At 40.7% G+C, this 21,230-nt stretch overlaps 1 protein-coding gene across 2 annotated transcripts in view; it reads left to right on the plus strand.

The window, feature by feature from the left end:
- Positions 1-2,608: 2,608 nt before the first annotated feature.
- The window catches only part of agbl4 (AGBL carboxypeptidase 4), a gene marked incomplete at its 5' end in the record, with an annotated part of 246,047 nt that continues 227,425 nt past the window's right edge, over positions 2,609-21,230 (plus strand). Inside the window, 2 exons of one of the 2 annotated variants that reach the window (XM_079220896.1) lie at positions 2,609-2,649; positions 3,530-3,648. In XM_079220896.1, coding sequence (XP_079077022.1) covers positions 2,612-2,649; positions 3,530-3,648 — 157 coding nt within the window. Of the gene's footprint in view, positions 2,650-3,525; positions 3,649-21,230 lie in introns of both variants that reach the window. The other variant, XM_079220895.1, reaches the window with a different exon arrangement.

Consider the following 21,230-nt stretch of genomic DNA (forward strand, 5'->3'; position numbering starts at 1 on the left):
CAGTCGAATCATCCAGAGTGAGGGCTGATTCCTCCGTCAGCTGCCTCTCAAGCCTGCCTCTCTGACCAAGCCTCACTCCCCTGAGCCCCCTGATTGCTGTCACCATAGTGATTCTCTGTGTACTGCCGGCTGGTCTCTGCACCCCCTGAACCCCCCACCCTGCCTCTCACAAGTCTCCAACTCGCTGCCACTTGTGCCCTGTGTTTTGATTTTTGCATGACTTCCTGTCTCATTGAAGATGGACTTTATGTGTGGAAGTCCTTAGCTGGCCACAGTAAAAGGGTTTCCCTGTACTTGCTGGAATACAAATACAAAAACATAGATTTGTCACCCAGAACACACACACAGACACACACACACACACACACACACACAGACACAGACACACACACACACACACACACACACACACACACACACACACACACACACACACACACACACACGTTCACACAGAGCTTCAGGCTGGAAACATAAACAAGATTTTTTTTGCTTTCCTTCAGTTGTGGTACTGAGCTACAAGCACTGACTTATTTGATCATTTCACAGTTTAGAAGAAAGAGTATCTTTCTGAAAGAATGAAACGCAGGGCTTAAAAATACCTTTGCAGTGCCAAAGCTCCTGTTTCCCCGAGGGCTTTCTGACTGGATTGTGATGGTGCGATGTGTCGCTCGCCACCCACGCTCAAAATAGCCCCAGTTTCTTAATGTTACATTCAGTATTAAATCATGACAGGGATGTCTACACGTGAAGCACAACATGTGAAGCACATTCGTATGTTCAGAAATCATTAAAGGTCAAAAATGTTTTGATAAGCATATAAAAATACACTCTCCTGAGAGATAATTAAAATTTGAGAGACCACGGTGTGGACTGTACTTCTTTTTCATGTTCTCCTGTTTTCAAGAGATGGATGTGTTCATTAAATCATTACTGCACTTTGCAGACATCATGACATAAAAAAAGCACAAACTGTAGGCATACAGAGTGCTTGGGCAGAAAGTAGAGGAGTTATTGTTGAAAGTGTTGTATTTTTTTCTCCTTCTTCAAACATGTCCTAAAGGAGGACACCCTAATATAGAATATGGAGAAAAGGAGAACTATCACAACATCAAGTCTTTGCTGCAAGAAACTCCCATACGTTTACATCCTATTACATTTAATTGTTTGTAATAAGTAGATTTAAATAATCCTTACCAATCATACCTTGATTTCAGTTTCCCCTAAAAATAACAATGTCACAGCCTACAACAAGAGACATTACACATACCCATATCTGACAGATCATGTCATGTTATGTATTTTCAATTATAACTGTGATACTATTAAAAATAATGTTCTTTCACAAGCCAACAACCAAATGTGAGTTTCAGCCACAAGATCTGGCAGAACGAGCCAGGATCTTGCGTTAAACTCAACTATGTGCAGTCTCTCTATTTGATAAGAGCTGAGAAACAAGGGAAACATGTAGCGTATCTAATTCATTCTTCTCATGCTCCATAATTCAATTTCAATCTCCCTTTTGAAAATGAATGATTGTACCGCCATAGAGCTCTTTAATTGGCATAGTGTTCAAGGAATGACATAGCATGGAGGACAGCTATTCAATTTTCAATTTTAGCGAAATATTACACAGCAGCTCTGTATTCTCTTCCTGTCATCTGAAAAATAATCAGTCTGACCTATCTACTCAGCGGCCTGTTGATGCTTGCCATCAAACACAGATCACACACAGAGAGAAAAATCATTGCCCTCTCCCTGGTCTTTTTCATTTGGTCCTGTTATGCACAGTTTATAACCTGAAAATTAGCAGCAGCCTGTAAGCCTCTTGCTCCAGGAGCTGTGCGACTGCTCATTTGATGTACTTAATCAGGTGCAGCCTTTGTAATGGGAAAGAAATAGGCTTGATTGGCCTTGATGACATCTATGCTACAATTGTCTAGAAAACCTCCAGCTTTAATCAATCGGCAGGATGATTAAATGATTGGCTTTCTTCTCCGAAAATACCATTACAAATGCAGGTATGGGTATGATAAAAGTAAGGTGTGTACAATAAAATGATTACAGTTCAGATTAAGTGCAATGGGAGTAATTGCTAGTTTAGTGTTGCCTGCAAAATGTGAAAGTTGTATGTTTCACGCTGACACACGAAGATCTTCCCTAAACATAATAGCAATAGTATTGGAACTGTTAATTCGGTACATTTTGTAAATGTTAGGATTTGGGTTTTTCAGACAGAGACTAAATCTAAATGGTGTCTTTAGGAATCATCTTCTAGCCACACTGATAGTTTAAGACATGGAATCAGCACTCCAGAAAAAAAAAACACTGATCGTGATTTTTGCTACTTCTGTTTTGCTTTAGGTCTGTTTAATGATTTGTGAATTTAAGATCCAAGTGCAAAAAATCATCAACAGCAAATCAACATAGCTTGTTGTTGCTATTGTATATACTTCAGCACGTGGACTCGGCTCAGCTTACCTCCATGACCTGCACAATAAACCGAGGTCTCGTGGTGATGGTGATCAGCGCCTCTGCCTCTTCCTCCTGCTACGTTGCCTTGGCAACACACATGGAGCGTCGGCTGCTCAGTGACAGAACGGAAAGGAAGATGGAGGAAAACCCTGTTAGAGACGTCGAGACTGGTGTGTAAACACGAGCCATACCTGGCTTCTTCTTCGTCGCTTTACGAGCGGAAACACGCATGGTGACGCCCAGCTGTCCGATGTATAACAGCTGCATGTTTCGGGCTCGCTGCGTGTCTTTGTTTTGGCGCACTGACGTAAAGCGCGCTAACGCTCTCTAGCTAGCAGGGTGGCAAGGATGTAAACAAGGGGCATGGCACCAGTTTGTTAGGAGCTGGCATTGCTGTTGAAGACATGAGCCAACCACGTGGCAAGACATGTGATGGCAATGTACGTTAGCTCACGGAAATACTTCCAAAAAAATGCTGTTGACGTAAAGCAGCAGCAGGTGTAGTGGCTGTGAGTATCTGCTGCTAGCTTAGTGCTCCACTGAACTGATGGGGGCTAATAAGCTAGCTGTCGATATTTCTAGAGTTAGGCTTATTTGTTGTTCGTCCGTTAGTTCCTAAATTAAAGACATACACCGTGAACAAATGCCAAGAAATTGGTAAGGACCACTGTGTTGATAAAAAAACACAACACAGATTTTGAACCAGACATAGTGCATAACGTTACATATTTCAAATAAAATAAATACTACTGGACACAATCTAAATGTGTGGTCTGCTGCAGATGTCTTTGCATCTGTATAGTTCACCGTGCTTGTAAACAGAACACATTTTACATTTCTAATGCAGATGGCTTTAGGATAACCCAATGACGTTTATTCTCATCCACTACTCACTTAAAACCAAACAACAGTGGTAATGCTTTTAATGTAAATACATATTAATTGGGCCTTGATATGCAAAGACCCAATTATGTGTCAAATTTATACTTAAAACATTTGCATAGGTGAGACTCATCCTAATCTTACACATTGCACTTGTTCTTCCTTCAGGTAGTGAAACTGGAGGAGAGGATGCCTTGGTGGGAAATGTGAACAAGCTGATGGTGAGCCCACCAGGTTACTCCGGATCTCCGCGAAAAGGACATCTTCTTTTTGATGCTTGCTTTGAGAGTGGTAAGTAGTAAACGTGTGAAAGGTACGGCAGTAAAATAATTTAGGAGTTAAAGTGTTAATCCAATAAATGTTTTGTATTGCTATTTTCATGTTGGTGACGTCCTACTTTGGTATTATGTACCACTGTTATGGAGGAGGCTGCAAGTAAGCATCATTGCAAGATTTTGTATGGGAACCTCCCTCACGTAACACAGCAAAGACACACACACACTCACTCACGCACGCACGCACGCACACACACACACACACACACACACACACACACACACACACACACACATAAAGAGGTGGATATTTGAATGCATTGACACATCCTTGAAACTATAAACATTCCGATGTTTGAACACCTGGAAATACCTGGATAATGAAAATACTGGCAAACATTTCCTGGATAACATTGAGCTGTTTTTTAGTCATAAAATGAGCCCCAACTAATACCATTAACATAACTTATACTACTAAATACTGCTACTATGCTACTAATAACGTATCAATTTACAGTCTGTTTTGCCTTTTTAATAGAATACATTCAAATCAAAGTGTTTTATATGTAAAGAAAGCGTTTGAAGCAGGTTTACAGAAGTCAATAAGAAATCTATTCCAGGGTTTGGGTGCAAAAGCTGAAGGCACCTTCAGCTTATATACTTGCTTGAGATCATTTTGTATACAGCAACTGACTGTGAGTCTGTGTATCTGAAAGCTCTATCAACATTCCAACATATCTTGGCAACAGTATAATCAGGGACTTCATATAAAGATTTATAGAGAAGTGCTCGGCTCTTAAAATCTTTATTATAAATAACTAGAAATCAGCGCAGGGACTTAAGCGCAGGTCTTGTTTGAGATATTTTCTTGCAGCCATCTTCTACTTCTATACCTCCTGTACTATGGCCAGTGTGGCTGAAATGAGATATATGTCAAGTATACTGGAAAGGGTGATTGACATGTCACCGTGCTAGGCATACAGTACGATCAAGTTAATGTGCTCAAGTGCCATTTGTTAATGGCCTTTATTTGCCATTTTGTCTGACAGCTGAATGGCACAACAATGAAAATAAAGAAGTTATGACCACAGGTCAGTTGGTTAGACCCGCACACAGTCAAGCACACAGGTAGGCCAAGTAAATCAGGAATCAGCCGCTCTCTCTTGGACAGAATCTCTGTTTGGAGATTAGGCTGAGATGATTTCCTATTACCACAGGCAGACTGAGATGAACTGCAACTATCATAAAGTCTCAGATACACTTTTCCAGAGTAAGAGAATACGAGAATATGTTCAGTGTAACCACTCCTGTATGGGCACATGAAGGGATAAAAAAGGAAACGGGGAACCTAAACCACAGTTTTGTAGACAAGAGGCGTATGAAGATGAATGCATATATAGCACAGCTGCGTAAAGATCTAAATAAATGTAACATTAGGAGGATTGTGCTGAGATATCAGTGTGGTGATTGCCCTTTTTATAAATGTGCCTTTTCTCCCAGATGACATGGCCAGAGGAGCTCAGACATTGATTAATGGCCGCTGAGCTTCCACACTGAGATCAGCTAACATACCAGTGTCTCTGGCTCCGGATGTATCTCCTGAATGATTTATGGAATTGATATTAATCTCTTTCCAGTAAATGCATTACTAAAGTTACAATGGGGGATGAATTGATGTTTGCCAGCTAATGTCAAATTAATGCCCTGTTGCCGTTTCAGTTAAGCATTACGGATTTTTTCCACCTTACTTGAAAGTAAGCCTTGATATTAGTTTATGATAGTTCTTTCATAGTGTAATCATTGTCTATGCCAGGATAACTTGTACCAGGCAGTTAAAAGGCAGAATATAATGTGTACAAGCTACTGAATCCACTCCATTTACTAATTATATCAATGTCATCATTTTACCATAGTATGAATGACATTGTTATCCTTTAAAGCTAGGGTAGGTAAAATTAGGGACACCAAAATTCAAGATATTTTTTTGGGGATATGCACAGATGACAGACAGTTACTCTCTCTGTACAATGAACATCTTATTTATCTGGGTCCTCCTTACCAGCAAGAAAGAGTAAGATCAATTTGAATAGTTATCCATCCTTAAAACCCAGCCGAGTGTGGCCACCTCTTTTCCAAAGAAAGTAGCACTAGCTCCAAAAGTCGCTGATCAAGCAAGAAAGTCACCAACACTGAGCCCGTCCATTTGGTCTTCCCCTCAAAGCCCCGCCCCACAAAGGATCACAATCAACAGAAACAACAAACATAGCTATTGTTAGTTCTCACAGCTGTCAAACTAGCAGCTTGTGGAATACTCTATTGAAGAGTGTGCAAAGTTAAAGCCCGTCAAATCAATTGGCCTCATTCTGTTCACTACCAAATCATTTAATCTCAGGATATATAGAACATTTCAACAAATATAATTTGTTTTCTTCTAAAGTACAGAACCCACCCTAGCGGGAAGGTAACTATCAAATATTTGGTTCAGGGTGTAAATATGCAATATGTTTAATTTACATTGAATGAAATAGAAAGCTGAAATTCTTTCTAGAAAATGCATTGCAATCTCAACAACCCACATTGCTATACGTGAGTTGGGACAGCCAAGTATAAAAAACAAACATATTTTTATTTGATTTATGAGACTCTTATTAAGAAGCCACTGGTAAAAGAAGTAAATAATACACACATTTATCAGTGGAATGAGTAATGTTGGCTTAATATGAACAGGAATTTTAGCACAGAAAAATAGCATCTGTGTTTTCATTCATTACTGATTTACTTAAATACAGTGAGTTACACTGCATAACTCCAACACACTTGACTTGGATTGATATCGTTCAAACGAGAAACGAACCCTTGCTCTTTATTATCTTTAATGTTATGCACAGTAATAGTCCAAATGTTGATAGGACACATGTGTTTTTAATCTGTGGAAGTGTTTTTATGTTCTACTTATTCATACAATTTCTAAACTTTTTAAACAACTTAGGATTTCTTGGTTCATCCAACCAGGATGGCTTTACTGCCCATATTCAAACTTGATGAGATTGTATGCATACCTGAAGTATCAGTAAGGCTTTTAAAACGAGCTGCTGTTGTTCATACATCCAGTCTGATATCTGTGATACCGATGACAGGAAGGAAATTGGAAACGAGTGTGTAAGCTCCCGCCTCATGTATTGCATGTTGGATGGCCATGTATATTTCTAAGAGCTATTGAAATGGTCTTTCGTGACAGTCTATGTCTATTTTACTCTCTCGAACCAGATTGAATAGCGCATTTCAAGAGGACGATTTCATTTGAAATTCATGCAGACCTATAACTCAGTGAGGTTTTGTGCCTTTTTTTTCTTCCTTTGGTCGACAGCTACCTGCATCCATGTACATTTTTTATAAAGCACTGATTTTATTTGGTTGTACTAGTATAGCACAGAATAACATCTATTTGGTTTATTGAAATAGACACTGGTTATGTAAGCTGTTTGCCAAAGGTATAAACACCTCATTTACATTTAGATGAGGCTTAATTCACTTTGTTGTCAGTTCTATGCTGATCAGAGCCAGTGATGGCCCACAGATTTATATACAGGAGCCAACAGGTATCCTGACACAGAGTTATTTTGAACCACTAAAAGCCTTTTTTAACTTCTGCTTAACGATAACATACAGTATGATGATGATGACTGTTTTCTTAAGTCATTGCAAACCTTACTTATTGCTTTAGTTGACTGTGTAAAGCGCAATATGCAAATGCTCATTAACATATGCAAATATGGCTTTACTCGTTGAGATCATCTTTTTATGCTACTTAGGACAATGCAAAAATCATGGTAGAGAATTGACGACTTTGTTAATCTGTAAACATTAAGTCTTGGCCCATTGCTGTGTATTGTGTCAAGAGACAGAGATTCATGAAAGTGATTAGAGCAGCCTAATTGTTTTTAGAGTCAAATCCAAATGACATTCTTATCTTGTCTTGTCACATTTGTTTCGTCACACACTCCAACTGTTGACATTTTCAGCTAAGTCCCAAATTCTTTTGCGGGTGGATCCTCACAATGTCGCTGACGAAAGTGCTATCTGTCTCTCCAAAAGATGAGGCAGTGCGGGCATATTGTTTTACTGCACCTCTGGACTCTGCATCAGATGTAATTAAGCACTCATTGATTAGTCCGACTGCTGTCTGCTGACAATGACTAACATAGTCAAAGAAATTCCCTGGGGGTGGGGAGTGTGTTTAATGGGGTCCATTGATAAGCACAACCCATAGACTCATCTGGCTTCACAATCAATTCACTCAATACAATCCAACTTATATGGCAGACTGGAGGACAGATATGCACACATCAGTGTTTTTGTCGGTGAGGATCCAAATAGTGAAGATGTATTTCTGTTGCTCACCTGACTTGTGTATTTCGTCACGATTATCAGTCATTAAATGAGCATGAAAAAATATGATCGTACAGAATGACAATATTAATAAATTCACCTTTTTATGAATGTCTTATCTAACCTACTCATGTCAACATAACAGCTGCTGAAGGACACTTCTTCAGATGTCTTAAGTAATCTAAATAGTTTAGGATTGTGTTTGTCTACTATATTGCCTATTCACTGTTTTCATTTCACATCTTATTCAGTCAATATCATCTTCATATAATTCAAAATACAATGTTTACAGATTATTCTGTGTTGTCAGTTATGTGGCTAATTATGCAACACGATATCTGACACACTAAACTATGAATCTAGAGGATTGAACGCTCACTGCTGGCCTGATCTCATCGTCAGAAAAATATCAAAAGTAGGTCAATGCCTGTTTTTATGCTTTAAGCCAACACTTTCTCCAAACGAAGGTTTCCACCTCTGACATTAACGACCTTATGAAAATCGCTCAAGCACTTCATGGACTTGCAGATTTGAAATCACCCCTCAGTAATGATAATTGATGAAGAAATAGTTCCTTTATCGTCGAGATGAAGAAAGAAAAGAGAGAAAAACGGCTGCCAGGAGATAAGTAATGAGGATAAATGTTGGAAAAATATTTCCACTGTTCACTGACGATGAAAGCTTCTTTGTTTTTCCCTTTTTGTTTTTTTGCCCCCTTTTAATTTTCTCGTTCCTTTCTTCCAACACTGAACATTGTGTTTAATCTGTCCGGCCTTATCTTCTCCCAGAAACGGTCATGTTGCGGCTGCACAATCCCTCTAAAGAATGACTGATTAGAGTTGTAGCTAAAGCAACATTTACAGAGCAAAGACAGAGGCATAGAAACATAGAACAAGAGAGAGAGAGAGAGAGAGAGAGAGATGGCTGGGAAGAGGAAAGGAAATAAGGGAGTACAGAAGAAAAGAATAATATGAATACTGGGGTGGGGGCTGGTTGGGAGAGAACGCAGTCAAGCTTGTCAGAAGATATTTATATACTCCAGAGTGCCCCATGAATCAGGATAGTTGATTTTCCATTGATTAAAGAAGAGGGAAACGTTTTTACAATCAAGCTAGATGCTCAGTATGAGTGGCTTTGGAGAGGCCGGAGCTTGCTGCAGTATACAGCTCTCTGACTCGCCTCGCTCCCTCTCTGATGAAACAACCCAGGAGCAGAGGTAGGACAGAGGGAAATACTGTACAAATAAATACATTACTTTATTCAACATCATCAAAAGTCGGATATTTCTCCCTTTCATATGAGGATGTTACTCAGTATTGTGAAACGTGCACTCCTATGGCTTTCGATTTTCTACATGAACTGTATTTTTTTTTTGCGTATAGCTCACCAGCCTTAGATTGCTCTAACTCTTATGGGCTTTCCAAAACAAGATCCATTCATCTGAGTGGGAGGGAGCACTCCTGACATCTGATGTATTGAGATGCACTCCCAGTCTCTCTGTCTCTCTTACATGTCCTTGGCAGCGGAGAAGCTTCACTGCTCAAATCACTAAATGGCCTCTCCAGTTTCCCTTTTAGCAGTTTTCTCTCCTCTCTTTCTTTTAAGAGTAGAGTATGGAGATAAATTTGAGTTGTCCAGGGACTGTTGGCAAGACCGTTGCTTTTGATTTATGCTATTTATTGGCCATTTGTATCCATAAGAGATTACTCTTTATTATTATTGTGTTTTTTATTATCGCCGTGTCCTATCTCTGGCTTTCTTCGGGCATATTTTGTCGGCTTTATGTCCTTTCTTGTGCCATATCATGCCATGTGAGTTGGGATGTGTTTGACCCTGAGGGAAGCTTCCCAACAGGGGCATTGCTAAGCACTAAAACTTGCATGCAGTGTCTAGTGACTGTATATATGTTTTTGACCCGTCTCAAGATCACTTTTTGAAGTTCTCGATCTTGGACTCAGGAGTCTGACAAGAACACTACTGCGTTGTTGTCCATGCATTGTTTGATTTATTTGTTCACATCATTACTGCGTTTGCTGATAGAAAACAAATGAACTTTCTCGCATGTAAAATTCCCCTTGGCAATGCCTTTTGATTATTTTGTCAATACATTTTCCCTGGTACACGCATACATACGCACATGTACATTATATATAGCAATAAAAGAGGTGACTAAAGAGGAATCTGCATTTGTATTCTGTGGGAGTTTTCATGGGAATGTGGATCTTTCCGATCCATTTCAGGAGTGCCTCAGTAGTTTGAATGTTTCACATTTTATCGTCAGTGTCATGCTGCTGTGGAACTCTCGCTGGTCTGGTCTTGATCTTGACTTGTTCTTGTCTCTTTCTGGATACTCTGGTCTTCGTCATGACTTTGTTTGCGTGTAGCTGGCCTTGACTACAACACTGATTGCTGACATTTTGACTTTCAGCGAGCACCTACCTGACCGGTACCGCGCATGTGTAACTCTCAACAGAGATGAGCAAGAAGCGAGACAGCTCACTTGTTAGCTAGTTCTTGCAGAGGTTTTGGATTCCACCTTTTTCCCAGAGCCTACGATGGGAGATGGGAGCCATCTTGCTTCTTTCTTTAGAGTATCACATGTGCAATACCGATATGTGAATAAGTGATATCGAAGACTTGCATACTCGCCAATACCTGATCCAGAATGTTAGGCTTTATAGGAGCCTTTTGCAATACTGGTATTGGAACAACTAGTAAAAAGGCAACTAAGTGGCTAACAAGTTTGTCATTTTAACTTAAAAGGTCATTTCAGGGTTGTTCTTCTGCTCATTTCTTCTGCTTCACCTTTTGTTTGTTATCTTTATTTGATTGTCTGAGCAGAACAAACACTCCAAAGGTGGTCAATCTGAGAATCACAATAACTACACACAACAACTATCTTCCTTTTATCACATGGCTTCAAGGGGGCTTGACTGAGTGCTCTGCCATGGGAGGTGAGAAGTGATATCAGTAGGATTGCACAGAATGCAGAGCGAGTGAAATAGAGCGATAATCCTGTTGCATATGGTCCCGTCTAATCACTGAGTGAACACATTGGCTCAGTTGCGGTGGTCGGAGATGCCTCCTCTGCCAGGAAGTAGCACAAACAACCTCAGTGTTTTGTAAGTTAATTGTTGATGATTCTGATATGAGCTTTACATAGGAGACCCAGCCAGCACCTCACCTTCTCAAAATGTCACCAAATGCTAGCAGCATCAGCAATCATGTTTTGGACTTTTTAAGTAAGGAAAGGATTTGATTATCAACTGTACACACGGTGTGGCTGTGAGATTTGGAAAGGTTGAGGGGAGGCGTATTTGGACACTGGGTTTTATAAGAAAAGGGCCTTTTTGTAACCTACAAATTGGCATTTTTGTTACTTCAACTTTCAGGATGTGGTTTGACACAAACAGGTTTAACTTTGTTGTTGTTTTCAAATTCCAGCTTGAGGCGATTTTGTGTTCTAAATGTACTTTGGAGCATCACCACTCATTGGCTCAGGGCCCGCCTCCAGCATCTTGATACAAGTGTGCCGTAAGTGAAAATGACTGCAACCAGGTTTTGGCATTGCACAAGTAGCGCTCACGCGCAAAGGCTCCAGTGATTCATCCGGTAATTCATTTCGAAGCAATTCCTGACACCATAAACAGAGTTTCAGAGCAGACGTCTCATTTTTCATCCCAGTCAAGACTGCGCGGTTTAGAAAAATGGCGAGGATTTGTGATGCTTTACCAGTTCATGTTTTTCAAGATGCCTGTGTTTATTCTGCTGATTTATTTAGAAAACCTCTCAGTGAGATGAGCTTCATTGGTGTGCCAGGGTTTGTTTGATAACACAAATTCATGTACAGAATATACTTATACAGTGAAGGGTGAAATACTGATAGGAGCAGAATTTTGATAGAAAACATTTTGGTCTGCATCCAGGCAGCAATCTTGTAGGTCTGCTGCTCAAAGTAAACAGCATTGAAATTCACTCCTGGGGGGCAAATGCTGTTATCAGGATTCCTTTCCTGTGGACATTTCAAACAGTTCTTAAGTGAACTTGTTGGAATGTGCTCTACTTTTTACAGACTAAAGTAGTATCTATTTGTTTGGAGAGGTTATCAGATGTTTAGCCTTATTTTCAAATACACTATTTACTGTATTTACAGTGAATGATCAAATATAAAGGAAATCACCTTTACTTGAATCGTAGTACAACTATTGCAAATTACATGAAAAATGTTTCTACAATTTCCACAGAGATTTATGTTAAAGATAAGATAATAAGATGAGATGAAACTTTATTTATCTCGATGCAGTAGTTGCGATATACAAAGTGGGAGAAGTGCAAATATAAATAATGCAACAATAACAATATTAGGAAACTAATATAATAAAAAATATCACGATCCCTAAAATGACAAAAGAAATAATTTCCAAACACTCCTGTGATGCAGCATGCTTTTCTTTTTGTAACAATACAAAACTGTGTTTAATTAATTTGACTCTACTCTGTCTCCTAGTGCTTCAGTTCTGGAGGGTACATCCCATCCTACTCCATTATGATTTGAACCACAACACAATGCAGAGATGTCAAGATACAAAGCTGTTTGGAGTCCTTTTTTTCTTAATTAAGTCATCCCAGTTATCATCTCTGCATCATGCATCGGGCATCAGGAGCCTCCTGCTGAGATGGTAAAACCTAATCCCAAAAAGCACCCTGCGCTCTTCATCAATGATGAATTATGTCTAAATTGATTTGCCAAATGATGTCTCTTAATCTCCCATATCCGATGGTATGAAAATGGATTAGGTTGTCATAGGATGGATTACCTTTATGTTATATTCTAGAAAAAATAAAAACAATATATTTGTACCTTGTGACTTTATATATATATATATATATATATATATATATATATATATATATATATATATATATATATATATATTTATATTTATATTTCTCTCTGTATCTTAATTTCTCTTAATTGCACGATGGTTTGGGTGCTGTGTCTGGAAAATGCTTGCTGAAAGACTCCTTGATCGTCTGCCAAGGCTTTTGAATGACATTCAGTAATGCCTTTTCCTGCATTTCTTTTTTTTTCCCCTTTCTGAAAAGCTGGCATTGCATTGACAGTAGCAGCACTTAATGTAATTCCCTAGATTGAAAAGCTGCTCCACAATGAGAGATTTTCTCTGCGTTGCTCTTAACTGTTGAAAAACCCACCCTTGGGTTTAAAGACATCCTCTCTCCTGATTTGCTCAACTCCTGGATTCAATCTTGCCACTTCACCTTTTAGCCTGTTAAATATGGACCGATCTGATTAGCACACACAATACTGGACTGGTCAATCAAATAAATACATAAAAAGCACCAGTGGTTAAGTAGATTTCAAGAGGGATTCTCAACATTAGAGATGGAAATCACGTGTTTTAAGTACAGGCAGTGGTCCTGCCTTATAACAAACTTTATGGCCGGGCTGGATTAACTGGGCGATACCTTATTTGAGAAACTGCAGTCCACTTTGGGGTGATTTGTTTGCTCTTGAACAGCAGGACATATAGGCAGTGGAAAGAAAAACAGTTGCTTTTTGTCTGGCTCGCCTACATTTTCGATGACTGGAGTTTTCGGCTCCTCCTTCCTTCCTTGCTGACCTATTGGTTATTGGCCAGTGATTTCTTGCCTCCCTTGTTTCTTTTCTTTTCTTGCATTGGCTCACTGTGTTCTTGAACTCATTACAGAGACAATCAGCCCCAGGCGTCGAAGTGTGCACCCAGAGGGAGCAATAACTGTAAATAAACACTACTGCAGGCTCTCTGATAACATGTTACCAAGATGATAACAGCCCTTCTTAGCAGGCCTGTTGACCTTCTCCTTGCCTTAGGCTTGCCAAGGACTCCTCAGCTCCCCGCACTTTTATCTCCTAACTCTCCTCCACCACTGGAGCCGCTGGAAAGATTACTACTGAGGAAGAGAGGAAAGGGACGGGGGGGTATTACATCAAGTGAATACAGAGAAGAGGAGAGAAAAGCAATGAGGGAGGGTGCTCTGAGGAGAAGAAACAAAACAAGATAGAACAACAAAGAGTCGACCTGGGCAGTTGTCCCACTGCCACCTCCTCTGTCCGTCCCCAGTCTTTGTCAGGCTCAATATAATTAACTTGTTAAAAGATAGCATGGCATTGGAACAGACCTGTGGCACACGGGACGCAGAGAGAGAGAGAGAGAGAGAGAGAGACAGAGAGAGAGAGAGAGACAGAGAGAGAGAGAGAGAGAGAGAGAGTGAGAGAGAGAGAGAGAGAGAGAGAGAGAGAGAGAGTGAGAGAGAGAGAGAGAGAGAGAGAGAGAGAGAGAGAGAGAGAGAGAGAGAAAGAAACACATGGCCACGCCCGAGTTCTGATGTAAATGTCATCCAACCAGCTAACACACCCACCGGTTTAGGCTCGAGAAACAGATGAAAGTAAAGATTGCAATTGCTCATGGTTCACTCCCCAATATACTAATGCCGAGTGTCCGACAGTAGCATGTCCAGAGCTGTGGGTCTAAAGTACTGTCTGGATGAGATTGATAATACAATTAAGCCTGTCCGAGTATGAATGCATCACTATGACCCATTACTACACCAACCGCTTCAGATGGAGCACCAGTCTAGCTCTAGGGCCTTTTGGATGGGAAAAAAAAAATACAATTATAAAAGGATAGCTAGAAATTGTGTTCTCTTTAGAATGTGCAGGCAGGCCTGTACATCATCAGATATGTGTGGGCTGCCTGCATATCTCACTGCTGTCCCCGGGCCCAACTGCTGTCCCCGGGCCCAGTTTTCTTCATATTGAAACGAGGAGCTCACTGGAGCATAGTCAGACTCGTAACAATATGATTTTTTTCCCCCTCTCTTATTGTCCCCTCTTATTGTTTGCTCTTATCCTGGTTTTGTTGTATATTAAGATTATTTTCACAATTTTCAACATTATGTTTACAAATCCACAATCACTTATAGTGTGTGTGTGTGTGTGTGTGTGTGTGTGTGTGTGTGTGTGTGTGTGTGTGTGTGTGTGTGTGTGTGTGTGTGTGTGTGTGTGTGTGTGTGTGGCGCTATATAACACATCAGACAAGATGAAGTTGTGTCTTTGCATTCAGACAATATCGTGGACAGGAGGCCATGGTTTATTAACTGATCATGTTCTCGGGACAGTGCAATGCCGATATTTAAAGATATTTAAAGGAGTCAGAAGTTAGTAAATTAGTAATGTTATAGTGTGTTGTTTGTTTGAGAGAAAGTCTCTAATTGCTGGTGGAGACATTAAATCAACCACTTCAGAGTATAATTATGGCACTATGCATGCTTAATTAAATGGTCATGCTTTGGGTGATAAACTCTTGTCTTTGAAGGCATTCATCATCAAACCAGTTATTGAACTGTAGACATCACCGATCTGTTTCATGTTGACCTCAGATTAACGTTAGTTTAGCTCCGTTTGAGACAGTATTATTCCCTTCATGGCCATTAAGCCAATGATACTGCCAAAATATCTCCACATTCCAGACGTCCAACCTACTCAACACTGATTCAATTCAATTCAGTTTATTTTATATAGCCCAACATCACAAATACAAATTTGCAAATACAACATTTCAGAGGGCTTTACAATCTGTACACATACGACATCCCTGTCCCGGGACCTCACATCGGATCAGGAAAAACTCCCCCAAATAAAGATAGTAAAAAACATTTCACAACGAAAAAAGGGAAGAAACCTTCAGCAGAGCAACAGAGGAGGATCCCTCTCCCCGGATGGACAGAAGCAATAGATGTCATGTGACTAGAATGAATAACGTAACGGAGTTACATCACATTCAATGAATATAACCAGGAATAAAGCCACGATCCATGGCAGCAAGCAGATGATGAGGCCTCATAACGTGATTGGACTACAGTACAGAGGTTTCTCTTCCCGCCAAGTATTGGGCAGGTGAAATAACTAACAGGACCGATCACTGTTTAAAGTTACACATGGCATGTGAATATTGTTGTTAAGGTGTCTTATCATCATCATCATCATCATCATGACTTTTGCCAAGCAACCAGTAGAGACTCCAGGAAGTGACTGCCAGGAAATAGTCTGGCACTTAAATCTCCATGAAGCCACAACTTCTCGCTTTTACACTTAAAACAGATTAGATCTAATTTGTTAATCAGTAAGCGGATTTAGTCAGGCTAGCTGTTTCCACTTGTGTCCAGTCTTGATGCTTAGCTAAGCTACCAGGCTGCTGGCAGTGTATCGTACAGACATTAGAATGGGATACATCTTCTCATCTAATTCTCTGTAATGAGCACATTTTTCAAAGGTTGAACTATTCCTTTCAGGTTGACTTGAAAAACAAAAATCCAATCCCGGCCTTTAAAACAGTTTTAAAACATAGACTGCAGTTTAGTATACCTGTTAGGTAGTTAGATTGTGGAAACTTGGAGGTGACCTCTTTAATCTTGCCTCCAGATGAAGTGATAAGGCATCAGGGGAGAAGGCAGGCTTTAAGAAGTCATGAGGCAGGAGATTGATGTTGCCTCTGTGACAACTTGCCTTTAGACGAGGGGGGGAGAGAGAGACGGGGAGAGAGAGAGGGAGAAAAACCAGACGTTTAGCTGCAGGTCTAAACTGAGACCCCTTCACTATGGCTGCCGCTGCTGCTGGTTGGAATCAATTCTATCTTTATCAGTCCCCCTCTTCTGTGTCCAGGAATCCTCCTCAGACCGCAGAGCAGCCAGGGGGAAAACTGATGTGTTTTCCAATAATGAAATGGAACACGGCAAAAAATACGTTTTAAAAGGTGGCTGGCTGGTCTCCCTCAGCGCTACAGCACTCGTTTAATCTCTTGTCTGGTGTTTAAACAAAGTTGTGGCTGTGCCTATGTCCGTCAAAAGAAATGTAATGTATAGATTGTCAGCAGTAGGCATTGTTCATTTTGGTAAAGCAAAACGTGAATTCGTATACCAAAGATTTTCCATGTATTTTTCGTACATATTAGTGAGAACCTGTGTGTGAAAATATGTAAGATTTAAGACACGACAGCCAACACGTCTACTAAGTAGGAGGCACTGTAACCACAGAGTCTATTTCGTTTTGAAACAACTCCCTATTACCATTCTAATGGCTGGTTGTGTGAGTGAGTTCCACCTCGGGCCTGAGGCAGGCGGGCCTGCTGCTGCTGTACGATGATCCATCTGCATGGCAGAAACCATCCATCCAGTGTATAGCTACAGGCTGAAGGCCGGCCCATTGTGTGGGCTGAGCACTGTGACTGCTCCCTCTTGTACCTCCATAATGGGATTACATTAGCCAGGTTCTTCTGCTCCCTCTCCAGCTCTCACTCACTCACACACACACACACACACACACACACACACACACACACACACACACACACACACACACACACACACACGCACACACACACACACACAGGCAGTGAGCCCATGTGTGAATGACTGACTGTCCACTTGGCCACCTCGTGTTTGCACCCTGTTTACTTGCCTATGGCCCTGTGTAATGATGCAGGTTTCAGACCCGTTCTACAAACACGTTTGTTTTCTGCACCAACATATAGTGTTATGTGATTTCCACAAGAAATACTCTGAAATTTGCCATTTTTACTTCATTTGTTTTCATGGGTGTGTGTGAGAGAGAAAGAGAGACAGCGGGAGTGGAGGGATTGGAGAAAGACTGACTAAGATAGAGAGAGAGACGGAGGGTTGTGTTCAGGGTTTTCCTCCAGGAGAGGCTGTCATGTGTAAAATCTTGTTCAGAACCAACAATTGTGTTTTGTTGGGCTGCACCAGCAGGACTAAGCTGTTCGTTGAAAACCAATTTGTTAATGTCTAACTGCTGCACTAGTTTTCCCTCAAGGACAAAGATTGATATTCAACATAACCTGCCAAGAGTCCACTGAAGAAGAATATGGAGAGTGATGATACTCAAGAGGAATTATGCAAGAGATCTCAAGAACTAGAAATGATCTTTTCCCCCCCCTCTTTCATATCTTCTCGCAGACTGTAGTTCATTAGTTTCACTTACACTAATACAGTCTGTCTGTTCCACAAAGAACCAAAAATCATTCTTGACAAATCTGGTGTACTGTGCATCGCTTCTCAACATCACACAGACTGAACACAACTTATCTTTGCTTTATCTAGTTCAGAGGGCATTTCACAAAAATCAGTTGGCCGTTTACGCTAGTTAAATACTAAATTATGTGGGATTGATTAAAAGGGTCAGACTAGCAGCCCACCAAAGCGTTTGAATCTGGAGGTAGCCACCATAAAATTAAAACGGGGATCAATGGCGTGTCATATCCCCGCTGCTCCGCGGGCTGAACATGTAATTCTAACGTTGAAGCCGCAGCCATCTCTCACGTCAGGCCTTCCAGCATCAGGCTCAATAACCCAGCCGCCCATGGCTGCTGTCTATTGCTACCCGTGCTACAGCATTCACAAGCACACAGATACTGAGTTTGGTCGTTTAGCTCTTCTGCAGAAACACGGCCAGTAACTGTGCTACCAGGATTGTCTACATATTAGTTTATTTGGGGTTTTCATAGAGACTCATAGCTTGATATATAGGCATTTGGAGTACTCTAGGAATTTTAAATTCAAAAATAATTTTCAGACCTTAAAGGGAACAAATTGGGTACCAATAAAAAGCTAACCTGCCTACAGATTCTCCATGCAGCTGCTCAGATTTTTTTTATCTCTCAGTTTTGGGGTTTTTGGGAATTCTAATATATAGCTACACACACACACACACACACACACACACACACACACACACACACACACACACACACACACACACACACACACACAGGTTGTTGTGCACATCAGTATTCAGGATTTCAGGATTCAGTGAGAGCAACCACAGGCAGCCGAGGGCGTCACAAGGAGCGTCTAGAAGTCTTTTGTCACACTTGCCTCAAAGAGTTCTGTTGTGGATGAATTCCTGTGAGGTGACAAAGACGAACACAGTATATTGGCCCCGTTTACACCCAATCCATTCTTAATTGTGTGAATACAACTTGATTGTGCCTTGCACCCAGCTAGCAGTGCATTTTTCTGCTTTCCTTTTGTAATTAGTGATGTTTTTGTAAAATCTTTCCGTCTTCATCAGTAATGATAGCGAAACCCCTGATTTGTGAAAACGCATTGAAAACAAAGTAAATTACCATCACAGTTTTTGTTTCCGTGTCGTCCCTGACAGCATTTGTAACAACGTGTCCAATCTTCTTCTGGCTTAACGACATACAGAAGTTTCACTCACTGCAATGCAACCAAAACAATCACGGAGAAACATTGATTGCCATCATTTTGGGGTTATTTCCAGTTGACTGTGTAGTGAAATTCTATAACGATGTGAGGGTGGTTTTCACAGTGGAGTTTCACAAATCAATGTATTGGTTTCTGATAATGGTGTAACTCCCTTGAAATCTACAAAAGCATGTGTATGTAAATTACGAAAGTGCCCTCAGAGAGTGGTTGTGTTTTTGTATCATTGAATAGCGTTATTAAGACTGATAGGAAGGGCAACCGTTGGAGCCATTATCAACTTGGTGTAATCGGCGGTATCTGGCTCGGAATAGCCGTGATGTCGGTATGAGAGATGATCGATTTGATCCACATCTTTGTGGAACAGGTGCTGCTCTGCTGTCTGCCTCCTCTCTCTTTGTCCGTGCTTGCTAGCTGCAGCTGTGTCTGGTTCAACCCTCTGCCTGCTCTTGGCTTTATCTGCATTCAATGGCTCAAGATTGCATTGCAAAACCAGCCAAAATGCTAGTCCCTGCCTGCCTGCCACTTCTTAGCTAGCCAGCCGCTGTGCAAAATGAACTCGGGCTGGTCAGTCGGGGCCGCGGTCATCAAATCAATCATCTCTCTCTTAGTGATGGTATCACACACAAGTTATCATCTCAAGATACGCCAGTTCACTGCTTTCATGGCTAAATGAAGGATAAGTTACAATGTATCAAAATGTAACATACTGTGAGATCATAAATACTTCAGAACATATATTTTTGTGGAAATCACATGTTTCTGCAAGCACAAAATAAAAGAGTTAAACATACTTTAAAATTCACCACGTGATAATAATTTCACACATTTGTTGTTTCGAACAAAAAAGGTTGCCTCTCTGTGTCGTCACACACACCTTAACCATTAGCTCCTCACAGGATACTTGATCTTGTATGATCTTGTGATATCACGATAATGTACATTATAATGTGCCTGCCACATGTGAGAGCCAGCTGGATAAACACATAGGTCATGCAGTTTAAATCACACTTTTATTGTATCATTATTTTCATAATGTGTTGAAAGCTGACAAGAGAGAGCGCTTATGTTCACCTGTACTTTCATACATGCAGGAACATATACAGACACAATAAGGCAGACATGCTTAAATCTTCTGCACATGTCATTTCTGCACAATAAAGGTACATTTTCAGCATATGGACTTCTTGCCTCACTCTCTCCTCCGCCTGTCTATCATTGTCTGACCATCGTATGATGCAAATGCTTCCTGAATGTAGAATTCTAGAATAAAGTCTAAGAAAGAGCAGATCAAGTACAACAATATTTCAGCATAGCTCAGCCACTCCCTTTACACTTAAAGCGACCTGCAGCGAGAGAGATGTTTTCCAGGCTCCAGTGTGCTGGAATGAGACGCCACTCACCATTAGTGCTAGCTGCGGAAACTGTTGGTGGATGGGCTGCAAATGTAAATACGAATCAATCATCAGCTTATTGTTGCACAATATCCTCTCGCAATTTTTTTCTCGCTGCCTGTGTGTTACTGCTGCATGCTGTGTTCAATATACAAATTTAACCTGAAATACTGGTCTTGTTTATACATCAAGCGCCTTGTAGGTTTCTGCGGTCCTATATAAACTGATGATAGCACTTCTGTGGGTAGCGTCAGTGGAGCAGCGCAGCGTGTGTGTGTGTGTGTGTGTGTGTGTGTGTGTGTGTGTGTGTGTGTGTGTGTGTGTGTGTGTGTGTGTGTGTTGCAAGCTGACTAGTGTAATATATCTGTCCAATGGCAGAAGGAGAGGGATCTACTTTGACAGTGTGGTAGTTAGCCCATCTGTCTATAATCAGCTGTGTGTGCGTGCTGCTGCGCTGGAACTACTTGCCACCAGGTGGTCAACAGTGCCCTGATGTAGAGTTGTGGGGGACGTG

Source organism: Taurulus bubalis (genome assembly GCF_910589615.1).
Source record: "Taurulus bubalis genome assembly, chromosome: 7".
Lineage (NCBI taxonomy): Eukaryota > Metazoa > Chordata > Actinopteri > Perciformes > Cottidae > Taurulus > Taurulus bubalis.